Source organism: Coregonus clupeaformis, chromosome 15 (assembly GCF_020615455.1).
Source record: "Coregonus clupeaformis isolate EN_2021a chromosome 15, ASM2061545v1, whole genome shotgun sequence".
Lineage (NCBI taxonomy): Eukaryota > Metazoa > Chordata > Actinopteri > Salmoniformes > Salmonidae > Coregonus > Coregonus clupeaformis.
The window spans coordinates 25,337,049-25,354,208 of NC_059206.1; the positions used below are offsets into that span (position 1 = coordinate 25,337,049).

A 17,160-nucleotide genomic window follows, 5' to 3' on the forward strand; every position below is an offset into this window, starting at 1 on the left:
TAGAGTGGCCAGACGGAAGCCACTCCTCAGTAAAAGGCAAATGACAGCCCGCTTGGAGTTTGCCAAAAGGCACCTAAAGACTCTCAGACCATGAGAAACAAGATTCTCTGGTCTGATGAAACCAAGATTGAACTCTTTGGCCTGAATGCCAAGTGTCATGTCTGGAGGAAACCTGGCACCATCCCTATGGTGAAGCATTGTGGTGGCAGCATCATGTTGTGGGGAAGTTTTTCAGCGGCAGTGACTGGGAGACTAGTCAGGATCGAGGGAAATATGAACGGTGCAAAGTATAGAGAGATCCTTCATGAAAACTTGCTCCAGAGTGCTCAGGATCTCAGACTGGGGCGAAGGCTCACCTTCCAACAAGGTCAACGGCCCTAAGCACACAGCCAAGACAACGCAGGACTGGCTTCGGGACAAGTCTCTGAATGTCCTTGAGTGGCCCAGTCAGAGCCCGGACTTGAACCTGATCTAACATCTCTGTAGAGACCTGAAAAAAGCTGTGCAGCGATGCTCCTCATCCAACCTGACAGAGCTTGAGAGGATCTGCAGAGAAGAATGGGAGAAACTCCCCAAATACAGGTGTGCCAAGCTTGTAGCGTCATACCCAAGAAGACTCGACGCTGTAATCACTGCCAAAGGTGCTTCAACAAAGTACTGAGTAAAGGGTCTGAATACTTATGTAAATGTGATAGTTCTGTTTTTTTTTTTTTTATACATCTGCTCAAATTTCTACAAAACTGTTTTTGCTTTGTCATTATGGGTTATAGTGTGTAGATTAATGAGGAGAAAAAACAATTTAATGCATTTTAGAATAAGGCTGTAACGTAACAAAATGTGGAAAAAGTCAAGGGGTCTGAATACTTTCTGAATGCACTGTAAGAGAAAACTGCAATGTTGGTGGCTGCAATATGTGTTTGCTGTCATAGTAAAATCATATCTGACTTATGTCAGCTTCATGATAGGGAACAACAGTACCACACCAAATAACCACACCACTATATGTCTCTTTCTGAAGGCAGCATGTCAAAAAGGTGAAGAGATGCATCCTGCTCTCCCACTTGTTTCTGACAAACATTTTCTACAAGATACTCACAGTAAGGTACCCATTCCAAGGTCAGTTTTGAGACCCTTGAAACATGAGCCGATTCATTTTCAGGTTCTGCTAACTTTGTGTGCTACATTTGAAATATGTGATCAGGCACTGCTAATTTGAATGCTTGAATATATGAATATATGAACATACTGTTACATACAAAATGTTTTGTAGTGGTTATATACCATATTGTTAAGGAATATATCAAACATTGTTTTCAAAGTATATATGGTATCCGCTTGCAGGAATTGTTACTACTCAACGCTGAGGACCATTTTTAATATGACAACATGGAAATCATGATGGTAACATGTAATTGAAAAGTGTTTGTATTATAATGATGACCAATGTTATCATCACAATACACCATTTTTTTTGGGGGGGGGGTATTAGATATCACGATAGTTACCCAAATACCCTGCAATTACACATAAATAAAGATGATATTCTGAAATTATGTAGAGATGAGTTTGTATGCCTGCAGAAAGAGAAGTGAAGGCCTTCACTTGACTTACCAACTTGAGACATCTCTGGGACAGAGGCCCTGTAGGGGCCTTCAACGAACTGTGGCGGATTGTCGTTGATATCCTGCACCTTTATGATGAACTCCGAGGGCGGTTCCAGGGGTTGATCGGTGTCTCTGTTAACGACTTGTGCTGTTAGTGTGTACTCTGCCTTCTCCTCTCTGTCCAGTCTCTTCATGGCGTGAATATCTCCCGTAATCTCGTTGATGGCAAAGATGGTACCCGCCCCCTCGCCAGCCAAGACATACTTTATTGGTGTGCTGCCAACATCCAAATCTGTGTGTAGCTGAAAAAAAGGAATGAATTGATGAGTTTCACCGTTCATTCTTATATCATTGGTATTATCTTTAAGTTAAACGATAAGAGTTTTATTAATGTTGACCAATGTTGGCACAACTGATGTAGTCATTAACATTTTTCTTCGTCCATATTGACAACTGAGGCCCACTACGAACAAAGCATATGGTCAACTGATACACTATAGAAAGTGGGTCATGTCTACCTTATTATGTTATCATGAAGCAGGGTATACAAATAATAATTCCAGCACACATTAGTGTGAATAATGCACTATGGCCAGAGGTTTTTGTTCTAACCAACCTCAAACACTTTCATTGCCTATGTACAGTGGTGTAAAGTACTTAAGTAAAAAATACTTTAAAGTACTACTTAATTCATTTTTGGGGGTATCTGTACTTTACTTTACTATTTATATTTTTTAAACCTTTTACTTTTACTTCACTACATTCCTAAAGAAAATAAGTACTTTTTACTCCATACATTTTACCTGACACCCAAAAGTACTATTTATATTTTGAATGCTTAGCAGGACAGGAAAATTGCCTAATTCACGCGCTTATCAAGAGAAAATCTCTGGCCATCCCTACTGCATTTGATCTGGCGGACTCACGAAACACAAATGCTTTGTTTGTAAATTATGTCTGAGTATTGGAGTGTGCCCCTGGCTATCCGTACATTTAAAAAACAAGAAAATCGTGTCGTCTGGTTTGATTAATATAAGGAATTTACTTGTACTTTTACTTTTAATACATAAGTATATTTCAGCAGTTACATTTACTTTGATACTTAAGTATATTTAAAACCAAATACTTTCAGACTTTTACTCAAGTAGTATTTTACTGGGTCTTGAGTCTTTTTCTTTTAAGGTATTTTTACTTTTACTCAAGTATGAGAATTGAATACTTTTTCCACCACTGCCTATGTATAGAGTCACCTGTCAATGTCTTTGACACTGCCGTCTGGCAAGCGAGCACACATTGTGTGAACATTAGTGGATTCAAGTACAGACAACCCTTTTCATGTTTTTTTTGTTTTTTTTTTACAAATGAGGAGCGGATATGGCTAGGAACTTGATCCCAAAGGTAAGTGACTAAGGATTGCAGGGGGGGATGGGATTATTAAGTAGAACATTTGCAAATTGAACAATGTTCAGCATCGGTCTGAAACATGGCCAGAAGCGGTCCTCTTTCTAATTTGTATTTTTGTAAAGATCTTGCACCAGAACATCCTATTCAGCAACTTCCATTTAATTTTCTGCCCTGAAATTTGCCAGAGGTATTCCTTTGAGACCATGTTTGGGGACAGAGTAACAAGTTAAAATGTGTGTACAAAAATCCAGACCTCTATGAAGCCTCCACGATTGTTTTATAAACCCGTTTTATGCATATACTGTCTCAAAGGTGCTGTTCACAGACACTGACAAAGCACATTCACTTAAATTGTCACACCTTGCACTTTTGTTTTCCTAATTGTGCCATCATTTCACATGAAAGATGTGGCTCATTAACACAACAGCTTCACAACATTCCACACACTACGAAACCCCTTAAATGAGCCCAAATTAATGTATGTCAGTTTACTTGGAGGCTCTCTCTCTCTCTGTGTGTGTGTGTGTGTGTGTGTGTGTGTGTGTGTGTGTGTGTGTGTGTGTGTGTGTGTGTGTGTGTGTGTGTGTGTGTGTGTGTGTGTGTGTGTGCGTGTGTGTGTGTGAGTGTGTGCGTGTGCGTGTGCGCGTGCGCGTGTGCGTGTGCGTGTGTGCGCGCGTGTGCGTGCGTGTGTGTTTGTGTGTGTTAAAATACAAAGCTGGCAAAGAAACATCATACACGGTATGAAGTCTTCCTAGCATAATTGTATCAATTATTCTAATCATGGAAGAAAAATAAATATCAGGCCACCACACCCCACTCCCCCATCATATTAATAAATGTAAGCTGTGAGATATCCACTCTCACCAGAATGTTTCTAGATACAGTGCATACTGTCCAGTGTATATGGTACCTCCTCCCCTCTCGTAGGATGATCTTTACACCACAATGCACAAGTGATCATCAGAGAGGAGAATGAAAGAAAAGGGGCTGACACAGCTGTCTATCATTATCCAAGTTAGCAAGGCAACAAAACTGCACCGGCAAACAATGACATTCTGGGAACACTTAATCTTAACCGTTTTGTGTTCATTAAAACTATTCTGTCCACATTTCGGAACGATAACGTTATATGGTACAGACACTCAACCACTCAAACCCTCAAACTGCACTTAAGACCAAGTCTGCACTAAATAAGCATAAGTAGATTCATGAGTGGAAAATAACCCAATAGCAATGTCACAACAGCAGCCTTGCATGATAATGAAAACTGCTCACATATCCGGACTTCCCATCATGCATCTATTTATCTATGTTTATTAGCAAACCCTCTACATGTAAGAACTTAGACATCACGCTTATTGGCCTGCATTATAGTTCACTGCTTCTTTATGAATCTCAATGCACAATGATGGGAATCAGACCCTCTTCCCACTGTACCCACAATCACTGCCACATGGGGCTGCTTTTACTGACAAGCTCAGGAGAAAATATGTCACTCCATACTCCAGATGAGCTTTTATAGCAATTGGAGGAACAATAGTGCATCCTAATGAGGAGCATTTCATTCCCGTCAGCCTCAGGCTCCACACTTAAGTGTAGCGTTAAGCCCTACATGGCAAATTAATGATTTTGCTCCTTGTCAGGGCAAGTGATGGAGAGGGCGTGTGCTGCTCCTCTCTGCAGGGAGAGGGAGTGTGAGGGAGAGGGGGCCCTGTCACCCTGTAAGGCTAGGTGTCAGCTGGCGTCTAGCATGTCAGAGCAGTTCCTCATCTGAATCCCATCGCAAGGCTCAATTAGCCAGGGTTTCTTTGCGCTGTTCGCCCTGGAAGCTTAAATCCTTATATGCTGATTTGTGTGGTGAAATTCATCCAAAAGGACTTGCTTTTTACATCCTAATAATGAGGATGTGGGCTATCTGTGTGTGGGTAGCCAACTGATATACAACGCAACATATGAGCAAGTGTGATCAGCCTGAAACCTTGTTTACAGCTGGTATGATAATGAGAATGACTATTTCCTATACGTTCTCATATGATCGGATAACGATCAGATAAAGGGTCAGATATGATGTCCACATTGGTCACTGTAATCATATCTCACTGTATGAGGTCACAGTTACCATCATAGGGGTGTTGCACTAAAAACATGGCATCATATATATATATATATATAAAGTATATTCCACTTTACCTTAAGGCTACACTAAGGAATTATTTACTGTAGTTACTTGATTCTGAGCAAGAAGTCTAGCAATTTATACAGACACTTTTTCATTAGGAAGATTTAATTTGTTAATTACACCTACATTAATAATCTGTAATTCTAAATATTGCAATAACATTTGGAATTTAAGGAACAGATGGCTCGATGCATGATATATGATACACTTAGCTATTCTTGGGGACAATTTTCCCTGCAGTCCATCCCATGAAAGTACCATTTTAATCAAATCTGACAAAAATGTCCTCAGTGAGAACCACACTACTCCACCAATGAGAGGTACAATAATTACAGTCAGATCCACTGTCTTGAATGGTGCAACCTCTCAATGCAGAACCCTCCAGAGGGAGAGAAGAGGAAGAAGTGGCGGCCATTGTGTTATTGTTGGGCCAGACTATTGCTTCACAAGATTCATTCAAAGGCAATAGGATCACAGAGCAAATGACTCGGCTACCTTTAGTCTAAGAGGCCAATGCAATTAGATGTACTCATCCATGAAAATAAGTTGTTTGTGAGTGTGTGTGTGTGTGTGTGTGTATGTGTGTGTGTGTGTGTGTGTGTGTGTGTGTGTGTGTGATTGCGTGTGTGCGTGCGTGCCTGTGTGTGTGAGGAGGGTGTATTTCAGGCTGCCTGCCTGTTGAGAGAAGCTTGGAAATGGAAAATGATTTTGCAGTACACTTTAAAGGCCTTACGGGCTATAGTGAAGGAATAACCTTTGGTATGCAATAAACTATCCCTATAGAGTCATTCCCACTGTTCATTACATTTTTTACAATTTCCCAACCTGAGCTAATCAATCTGCTACTGACGTCTTCACAAGTGTGCTATACAAATATTTAACTATAAAGTATAATCAAGGCACTTGACACAATAAGTATCTCTATCCATTGTATAGCCATTCCATATGCATTCTCTGAGAATCTGTGTAACAAGGTCTAAGCCCAGGCAGAAACCTCTGCATTATGTAGAGTGCAGAGACAAAGGAGCTGTAGCAGTAAAAATTCATTAGGAGATGGATGCCGTGCGGTGTGTTAAACGGGGGTAGGTTTTAGCTTTAACCTCCTCCACAGTATGATTAGCCTACCTATGAGCCTAAATATATACACCACAGGCTGGGGGAGAAGCCCGAACAAAACAACAATAATCAAGGAGCAAATTGTTTTCTTTTTTCACGCAGCTGACCTATTCAAATCAGAATGAGATTGATTTCGCAAGGTACAGATGGAACCTGTAGCAAGTCTAATTTGATACATCATTTCGTTATGATGGATTGTTATTGTTGTCCAGATGGCGCTGCTTGGGTTTGTAATTCATATTTCAACATTCTTTTGTTTTATAATTATTGAACAACTGAATGAATTAGCTAGAAGAGAGAAGATAAGCATCTCATTCTCCAGTAAAACATGCAATGTGATCTTGTAAATGACACCACTACAGGCAACACATTGTTAAGTGTTAAGTGCTTATCAGAGTCCAAAACATGTACGCATCTACACACCAGTGTTCTAGAATATTGGACCTCAAGCCATTTCTCCAACCATCACCACGTCGGTTGGGAATGTTGGGGAGGTGCGCGGTCGGGCTGTGCGTCCAGCGGATGGTGGTTGCAAAGTCAAATGGATATGTCACAATGGACCACTGGACTATCCGCAGCTTTAGACAATGGGGCTGCTGTTCTTCATGATGGACTTTTGAGTTGAAACATAGCTGTGACCTACTCCAATTTACAGAGTATTATGAGGGATGTTTTGTAACTTCTTCACAAAACATGGTCAACAATCGAACACACTATTATTAAGTCATATGTCTATTAAACACAAAAACTATGTTTTAAGTGAGAAGTAGGCATTGGTCTGAAGCTGAAAAAGAAAGGAAATTCACATGAGCACCACAATGCTTACTTCACCCATGCTCTACCAAGATTTTCCAGCACACAGCTTTGACCTACTACAGTAGCTATGTTGGTCTATTGTACTGCAAACAATGTGTAGGCAGGTTGCTTAGGATTCAGACCTTCTCAAACAGCCTATCGAACAGCCTATCAACCTATCGGCGTGACTATAGGCGAACAATGCATTTATCCGAAAATTATTCCAGTAAAATTATAGAATATTATTCTAGGATAGGTTTAACCAGTACACTTCTAGGGTTCTATACCCCCATGTTCGGTACAATGAGTCATGACATAAATAACAAAGCACTAAGAGAGACATGCAGTGCAATAACCTTTATTTAGGGCTCCCTCCCACGGAAAAAAGAGGCAGACCATTGCGACTGCAGATGCCCCCCTGTGCGACATCTCAATAACAAAAGAATAGACTTCGAGGGCTTGAGCTGGCGTCATGGACGACTTCAGTTTAGTTTTCTCTGTAGGAATAAATCGTAAGTATGTCCTACTGAAAAATATGTCACAAGTGCACTAAAAACAAGTATCTGTACCCTATGGTGGGCTAGCAGGCATATTCAACTAAGGACAAAATACAGCAACAAACACACAGCAACAGCTGTAATTTATATAGAAACATGGCTTACATATCTCTCCATTGGGGGATTTAATGTATAGGTATCAGAGAGCAATTTATCTGCGGGCATGTAACAAATCTACAAACATTGCTTTTATTGGTCAGATTTATATTTTTTCCCCCTTAAGAAGCTTGGGTTGTCGATTGTCATTAGATATGCACATAACAGCTCCATTTTATGTTCCTAGGTGAACAAAAGAAAAATATGCATTGCTGTAGAGGAAAACAATTAAGCAGTGCTCTAAACAGCAGCAGTTGGCAGCTCCCTTCAGATAGCTAGGGGACAGAAAAGGTCCCTCACTTAGGCAGCGCCGTCAACGCAGATAGTCTAGTTGAATGTGGAATTACACAAAGCTGTGTTTGAAGATGTCACATCACCTCAGAGTGGACGGCAGCTACAAGCTGAAGCACTGTCTGTGTGAGTCATGCTTGTGTGTATGTGTTTCACACTGCTGAGAAAAAGGAACCAATAACTAGGGAGAGAGACATCACCATACCCTCCCACAGACAGCAGCGATGCTGTTTTTTCTTTCTTTAGAAACTCAGCCATCTAAGTGCATTATTATTGTAGCTCTGAGTTCACAATGCTCTGTCATTTGAGACAAAATACACAGGACCTATCCAGAATTACATAACTTTATCCCATGGCAAAATGGCTGACCTTTTACATCACACTGCACCACTCAAAATAATGTAGCAAAATAACAGACAAGGTCGTGAACATTCATATAAAGTGCTCCCATTTTAGTCCAGCACTTCAGTCTAGATAATTTCAACTAAATATTGTTATATGCTACAGAAAGAGAGTAATTTCTTCCTCCCTATGGTGCCGAAGAACATGGAAATTGCTTCCTGTAACTCATCTCCCTAGCTACCTCACTTCATTTGAAAGTTATCTGCTTTTCTCTCCCTATCAAATCTGGAAAATATCTTAGTCTGTTTAAAGGTTAGCCAAGAAAAAATAAGAAAACAGGTTAGGCCTTTGGGGTATTGTAAATGTAAGAACGAGCAGGTGAATTAGGATATATATATTTTTTAACTAGCTACTCTGTGTCAGGGATGGTATCTTCAGTGCTGTAAATGTGCAGATGAAAGCTGGTAAAGGGGAAAAAGTTACATAGTGGAATTCAATTACATAGTGGAAGAGACAGGAGTCAAAACTGACTTTTTGAATTGTTCATGTGTCTGTTTTACCCTCTCTTTCTGGAATTGCCCATCGGTAATGTCAACAGAGATTTCATGGCACACTGCTGGTACATCAGCCAGACTCAGATTCCCCTTACCTGTGATTTACATCAGAGCTGAGCCACAAAGGGATTTTCCATGCCAGTGACAGGGCTACACTCCAAGGCTGCAGAGTTACGCACTCGAACAATGCTGCTAGGCCACACGGCATAGAGCTGCTTTTACCACTGAGAGAGAGTCTGCATGACTGCATTTAGTCACTTTCCCTACTACAGTATTAAATAACTTAGATATGATATGCTGAAAATACCCTATGAAACAGAGCTTGTCTTGTAGTGTTATCTTGGGATAAAGTACAGTACGGTACATTTCAGAATATACATGCATTACCGTATTACCTATTCATGCAAATACACTACATCACCAAAAGTATGTGCACACCCCTTCAAATGAGTGGATTCGGCTATTTCAGCCACACCCGTTGCTGACAGGTGTATAAAATCAAGCAGATAGCCATAGACAAACACTGGCAGTAGAATGGCCCATACTGAAGAGCTCAGTGACTTTCAATGTGGCACCATCATAGGATGCCACCTTTCTCTGCTAGAGCTGCCCCGGTCAACTGTATGTGCTGTATTATGAAATGTCTAGGAGCAACAACGGCTCAGCCGCGCAGCGTAAGTCACACAAGCTCACAGAATGGGACCGCCGAGTGCTGAAGCGTGTAGCGCGTAAAAATCGTCTGTCCTCGGTTGCAACACTCACTACCGAGTTCCAAACTGCCTCTGGAAGCAACGTCAGCACAAGAACTGTTCGTCGGGAGCTTCGTGAAATGGGTTTCCATGGCCGAGCAGCCACACACAAGCCTAAGATCACCATGTGCAATGTCAAGCTTCGACTGGAGTGGTGTAAAGCTCGCCACCATTGGACTCTGGAGCAGTGGAAACGCGTTCTCTGGAGTGATGAATCACACTTCACCATCTGGCAGTCCGACGGATGATTCTGGGTTTGGCGGATACCAGGAGAACGCTATCTGCCCCAATGCATAGTGCCAACTGTACAGTTTGGTGGAGGAATAATGGTCTGGGGCTGTTTTTTATGGTTTGGGCTAGGCCCCTTAGTTCCAGTGAAGGGAAATCTTAACGCTACAGCATACAATGACATTCTAGATGATTCTGTGCTTCCAACTTTGTGGTAACAGTTTGGGGAAGGCCCTTTCCTGTTTCAGCATGACAATGCCCCCGTGCAGAAAGCGAGGTCCATACAGAAATGGTTTGTCAAGATCCGTGTGGAAGAACTTGACTGGCCTGCACAGAGCCCTGACCTAAACCCCATCGAACACCTTTGGCATTAATTGAAACGGCAACCGCAAGCCAGGCCTAACCGCCCAACAACAGTGCCCGACCTCACTAACGCTCTTGTGGCTGAATGGAAGCAAGTCCCCTTAGCAATGTTCCAACATCTAGTGGAAAGCCTTCCCAGAAGAGTGGAGGCTGTTATAGCAACTCTATTAATGCCCATGATTTTGAAATTAGATGTTTGACTAACATGTGTCCACATACTTTTGGTCATGTAGTGTATATTTTACTACACTATAGAATCAGTGTAGTTACTTGAAAGCAGCAGTCTTGTGCAGAGCGAACGTGTCAGAAAAATGCCATAAGTCATCCTAATCATATAAGAGAGCAGACCAATAGCCTACTGGAAGACACTGAAGCAAATAGAGTCCTTCCTGGAATGGTGGCTATAGCAGGAGGGGGGGGGTTGTCCCTGTATGAGCGCACCTTCCTATTACCCCTGACTGGGAGATGGATTCTGGCTGTCACACCTGCCTGACTCTGTTCCTGCCAGATGCGGAAGGGTCATCGGGAAAGAACCCAAACACTCATCAATCTCACCATTGTCCAATGCTCCTCTGGCTTCTATTACAGGTTCCAATATCAATTTAGTCGCTCCAGATGCTTACAAAAATGCTTACATACACAGAAATGGGGTGGTGAAATCTATTGACCTGAAATAATTGTATGGGTAGATAAAACACAAATATGGAGTTGTATATAGAGGAAGAGATAACAATAATTATCTGCCATATTTTCTTACATTTAGAGCAAATTAATTGAGATATAGAGATACTTCTTCCAAGACGTTTTAAAGCCAGAAACGATCAATTCCAAGTATTTTAGGTAAAAAACAAGTTCTTATTTGGGGTCGGTTGTGGTCATAATAGAGGAAGAACAGCATTTGCTTGTACGATGTATAATTTATCTAACACTGTTACTGCTGTAAGAAGGCTCTGCAACAATAATGGTGTGAAAATACTGTATTTCTCCCTCTCCCTCTGTTCTCCTGACTCTCCTGGGGTTGAGAATAATGTACACAAGCGCAACAGCAGAATTGAGAAGTGCTCGTGTTGTTTGCGCCTGGTGAAAGAAATCATCACAGCATGCATTTTTTTTCCCACACAGACTTAATTGCAGAGAATCAGAAAGTTGGAGAATTCCCCCAGTATGCAGATCCACTTTGATGCTGTCACTCACACTGTGGAGCTTTGATTAGCCATTTTTCAACACATCCTGTTCATGACCATGCACGGTTACCAGGCGCCCGACACTAAACAAACTTACAGTAACTTCATGCCCTTCTCTAACTGGGGCACCAGCTAGACCTCAAACAGCTTGTTATTGGAGGGATCACAACATAATACAGCTTCTATCCAAGGGGACAAGCTGGTAGAAAGAAAACTAGCTGATAGAAAGAAAATTCAGTCACAAATGGGAAACCAATAGGTTTCTGGTACCTACATGAGGCACAGCTATAATACATGATATACAATAGATACAGTCAATTTAGTTGAAGTCACAATGGGGCAGATCTCATCATATCCTAATCAGAAGATCAGAAGTCCATATATCAATTCCCCTGACAACAAATCAACAAATCCACTCAGGAAATCTGCAATGATTTGTTGAAAACTGATTGTTATTTTTGGAGCTTACTGTATATGGCAGATGGTGCTAGACTAACCTCGTTTTCGTAGCCTCCACTCTATGTACCAGTGTGTGTGTGTGTGTGTGTGTGGGAGAGAGACAGTGTGTTTGCGAGAAAAAGAGAGGAAAAGAGAGAGCCCATGACACTTTCCCGCTAACACCTACTCCTCATGCTGTACAGAGGGAGTCCTTGCCTGAGGACAACTTTTACAGTGTCAGTGTCAGAGCAGACGGATGACTTGTTCTTCAGTGGCTTGCTAGTCCTCTCAGACAGTGAAGTCACACTGCCTGGCATTCCCAGAGCTGCTTGCCAGATAGCCTGGCCCGACCCAGCTCCCTGATTTACACACATCAGAGGGCTAGGCCAGTTGGGATCGTCACTTTAACTGCCTGCAGAAGCCTTCTCCCAGGCTAAGTGACTAACTCCACAAGATTGGATTCATAAGCTAAAGGTCAGGACAGTAGATCATTTGGCCTACATGGAATGAGCCGGAAATGAATCCCAAGGCATCAGTAGCGGGATAAACGAAGCTATACCAAAATGTGTTTTCCTCAACACTATTGCTTAATTACTACCACAAAACGACAAGTGAATCGAGAAGGAAATAAACAAAAACTATTGACTAATTAATGTGTTTGGGGGATGGAACTTGTTTTTGCTAATTGGCATTCATATTATAAAGGGACACGTTTTGCTCATGGTGACGAATGGCTCATAACACAATGCTTCCTAAGAGGATACTTTAATTATTTGACAGGTTGTATCTTTTATATTCAACCCTTCCACAAATGCAGAGGCATTTCCGCTCCAATTAAATATGCAAAGATCTATAACTGTGCAAAGACACTATAATTAACAATATTGTAATTTTTTTGCTAAAATGCAATATATGTTTTCAGATATGCTTTACTGGTAATTGAACACGATGACAAAAACAATGATTTGTCCTGAGGCACTAATTGTATGCCTTTCATAACTTTCACCACTAGTCATTAATACAACAGTTGTAACCACAGCCAGAGAATAATGATAAGCAGCTCACTAGTTTGTGCATCATAAGGATTGGGGTATAAACAGGAAAACAAAACCAGACATAAAACAAATGCTGCCCCAAGACAGAACGCAACAAACAGAATATTCAGAGAATATGGATGGGGATATAAATATCTTGCCTGGAGAATTCCAGATTTGCCAATATACAACAAGCACTCTACAAATCAGTTTGCCACCAATTTGCACTTGTTCAGATATCTGGGGGGACTGTGTTTGTTTATTTTCCCCTCAGAGTCTGACAGTTAACCACTCTGAAATTAAGCCTGTGACAAAACACAGAGACATATTGTATGGGAAAGCAGGCATGTCAGCTTTGTAGAACACCATTAATACTTATCAATACTCATACATTATATTATATTTACAAACCGCATTAACGCCCATGGCGAAATTCCCCTCTCCCATAAATCTAGAGTATCCCTTCTCCTCCTAGCATCTATGCTGGCCCACAGTTTTCAATTTCTGGAGCAAGAAAAGGACAGAGGTATAAAGCTCTTTCGATTGTTACATCTGTTCTACTTTATTACCAGTCTTTTGGGAAAATAGGAAGGCAAGCTTTGCAGCCAGCTATCTGTTTACATTTTCTCTACAACACTATATTGGAATTATAATTGTGTTCTATGGTGCCTTCTTTTGGTGCATAGGTCTGTTTAAAGGTCCTGTGCTCCCAGAGAAATGAAGAAAAATGAAACCCTTTTTGAGGGATTCGATTACTTGGTAGAAAGCGCAGCTGCACAGATTTTTCCTGTTTCTTTCCTCATGGTGCCACTCTCGCTGGAAGGATGATATTAAAGGGGGAATAGGGCTGATGCAAACACATTGAAAATATTTCGCAATTAAGGCTGATGCATACAAAGGAAATATTATTATTGATGGAGTATTATGAATGGGATAATTACAACGGATCTAATGTTCACAGTCACAATTCTAAGTGCCTGGCCAAAGTGATATTAATTGCTTATTGACTTTTGTGACTCCCAATGTTCAAGGTTACAGGGGGTCATCGTGTTCAAGGTTACATGGTACATTTGGTTGGTTAGAGTTGCCTTGGAGTCCAGCCATCACCAGATTGGATATGTGGGCCTCGCAAACATGCCTTAGGACATTGGTGAATAAAATAAACATTATTTTGTGCGCATTTTATTCTCCCACATTTTATTCTCGACTGTTCATAAATATTGTATGCATGTTAGGAGGTGGAGTATCTTCAGGATAAAGTTTGACTTTACGTTAGTGAAACAGTGTTACCAACCAACTTTGGCCTGCAGTTGAAGGTGGACGGGATGCTGATAATGATGATGAGTCTCAACAAGAGGTGAATCTGAAGCTGCACAAAGTTAATTATTCAATCTTGATTGGCAGTGCTCTCTCTCTCAACTCATGTCCACCTATTGATTAAGCAGAGGTTATCAACTTGGCCCTATTTCCACCTCATGTTATAATTTCCTCCAAAATATGAGTCTGTCAATAAGTAATTACTTGCTTGGCAATTTGCTATGCAAAATGTTCATCTGAGAGGGGAAGATCCATATCAATTGTTCATTTACATATGCTAATTAATCTAGCAGGAGGAAAACCAACATCAGTGCCATCAACATTTGGATGCGAGTGCTAAAAATCCAAGGTGCTACAACAGAGAAAAACAAAGGTCCACGGAGTGAATTTGGAGAAATGTCAAAAGCCTGAAACGTATGTTAGGGTGTAATTTCAGTGGGGAACAAATGTGTCCAGATTTGATGACTCTTGTAAGCGGTTCCGTATGTGTGGTGTACATTAGTGGGAGATGGACTCTTAGCTGCTCCATTAGTCTTCCCCAGATAATGCAACACATTTTAGCCCCCGTTTACTTAACTTGCAGGATCCGGCCCCTCTATTTGCTCTAATCAACTGATAAGACAAAAGCCCTTTCTCCAACCCTTGGAGGGTGAAAACTGAACTCCTAATGGTCATTAGTAGTAATTATGTTCCGTAACTGGCACATCCAGCCCCTTTACTGTGTTGACTAGGCGCGCTGATCCAGGCGGGCACAGGGGACACAGATAGCTGATCCAAGGCACTTCTGGGCATGCCATAATCTGCCAGGCCGACCGCAGCTCATATGATAAAAGTCAAGTTAACTTTCCGATGCAATGAGACATGCTGTGTTGGTTGGGCCAACTTGATTTGAGCAACACTGTATATTTTGTTTGGGAAAGTGTGCTGAGGTGTGTGGGGGTGTATATGGATAGAGCAAGAAGAAAGATCTAGCACTGTATCACCATTGTATGAGCTAATTATTGACAAATGTTTCCTGAGGACACAAGAAGCTAGGCTAAGTCCAGGGCTGGGCATGTGACAATACCCTCAATCAGCTGACAAAGCCTTTTTCATAATGGATTCAGTGGAGTTGTGATTTTATGCAAACCGTTTCCCTCTCCTTTCTCAGATCAAACGCCTCTGCCCTAATCCCAAGAGCCGAACCTGCAGAGCGTGATCCTTATCGACAAGTGCAAAGCTAGTGCAGACAGAGTGGGATTCAATTACATATGCACAGACCTTTTTGGAATGCAGCATCCTTGCTACTAGTGATGCAACAAAGGATGGAATCTCCCTTCTCTTGCATTGTAAATGTTTGATAATCCAATCCAAAAGACTCCTTCCGATTCTTCAAAGGTCCAAACCATCAGATGTGTTGAGATGAACCTGTTCAGTCCGTTGATGAGCAGGCTACCTTGAAATTAGTATCTCTCACTAAGTACATTGTTGAAAAGGTTATTGAGTTCATATTTTAATGTCTGAACGTCATTGCCATGATTAAATGAAAAGAACAGAAACTAACATGAATAATACAACAGCCATTGTCAGCTAGTCATAACCTCAGTGTTAATTGGCTTTGCTTTTATCCTACTTGATATAAATCAGATGTAGTGATAGAGCTGTATTATTACAACACCCACATGTTGTATTGTGCCCTTATTAATGAAATAAGACGAAGATATGTAACTCAACAGGCTTAAAGTGGACTTTCATTTAGGCTGAATATGTTCCACTGAATATGCATCTTAAACATTAGCTTACTCAAAAGCCTAGAAACTGTGTGAAGAGAAGACGGCATACGGGGAATCATCTTTGTATATACAAGACAACAGGAGTGAGTTTCCTACCCGCCGGCTGTGATGAGGCTGGCCATTGTCAGAAAACTAATAAAGAGGCTCCATGTGTTGTAGTGCAGTAATTACACAGCCCGCGATATCAGTATGCTATTTATGAAAACATTGTGCATCAACAAAAAGAAAAGGTCATCAACATGGATACCCCACTAGCATTAGCATTTACACAGCACACACTGTGTATCTCTATAAATGGGAGATAAGGAAACATGACATTCCTTTTTTGTGTGCAAGAAAACATAGATAAACATGGCACATTTTAGCAGTGGGGATACAGGCTACTGTAATTCAGCAAACATCACCAGGCAGGGGAATATACAAATAGTGAGAAATATGGTGCTGTGTGTTAGCATCGATCCAGAGGTTGCAATCGGTTTGCTAGGTCATCCCCTATGAGTGAGTGTGATACATTTTAAGATCAATGAAGATATGAAGTGATGAAACTGTCACAGCAACTGTAAATATAGGTACTGTATCCCCAGGTACCTGTTCCTCATAGGTCAATGATCAATAAACATCATACATCTACAATATGTATCTGTAATTGACATTGGTCGCGCTGTTTAAATGATCATGCACATGAGGTTGTGCCATTTCTCACTATGTGGTGGAGCAGGTGAACTCCTTGATGTTTGTTCTCAGTTCCAGGGTAACCAGATGAGCTCAGGATATGGGGCTCAAGTTAAACATCAGTCCACATGGACAGTGATGTAGAATAATGTCAACAGACTTTAAACATATGTACATTTTATCATTGTACTCTTTACTATTGATAACAAACAAAAAATGCATACAGTAACTGTCCATTGTATGAAGAGCGAGAAAAAATTAAAAAAAGATTTTCAGACTTATCTTGTGAATCTCTATGAACACTATCATACATGTCCTTTTCAGTTGCATAACCAAACTGATGATATACCATTATAGCTACGCCCCAAGAATAATGCATTTCACTGTACTGTAAGTCATAGCTTTTCACACCATTTTTGGCTTACTCTTATTCCTCCCATCCCTCTTGCTTACTATCAGCCAAGG

At 41.0% G+C, this 17,160-nt stretch overlaps 1 protein-coding gene across 3 annotated transcripts in view; it reads right to left on the minus strand.

Annotated features, from left to right (window-relative positions):
• The window catches only part of LOC121582319 (cadherin-8-like), an 87,962-nt gene that overhangs the window by 58,093 nt on the left and 12,709 nt on the right, over positions 1–17,160 (minus strand). For all 3 annotated transcript variants that reach the window (XM_045225073.1, XM_041898036.2, XM_045225071.1), the window contains exon 3: positions 1,612–1,906. In XM_045225073.1, coding sequence (XP_045081008.1) covers positions 1,612–1,906 — 295 coding nt within the window. The remainder of the gene's footprint in view (positions 1–1,611; positions 1,907–17,160) is intronic.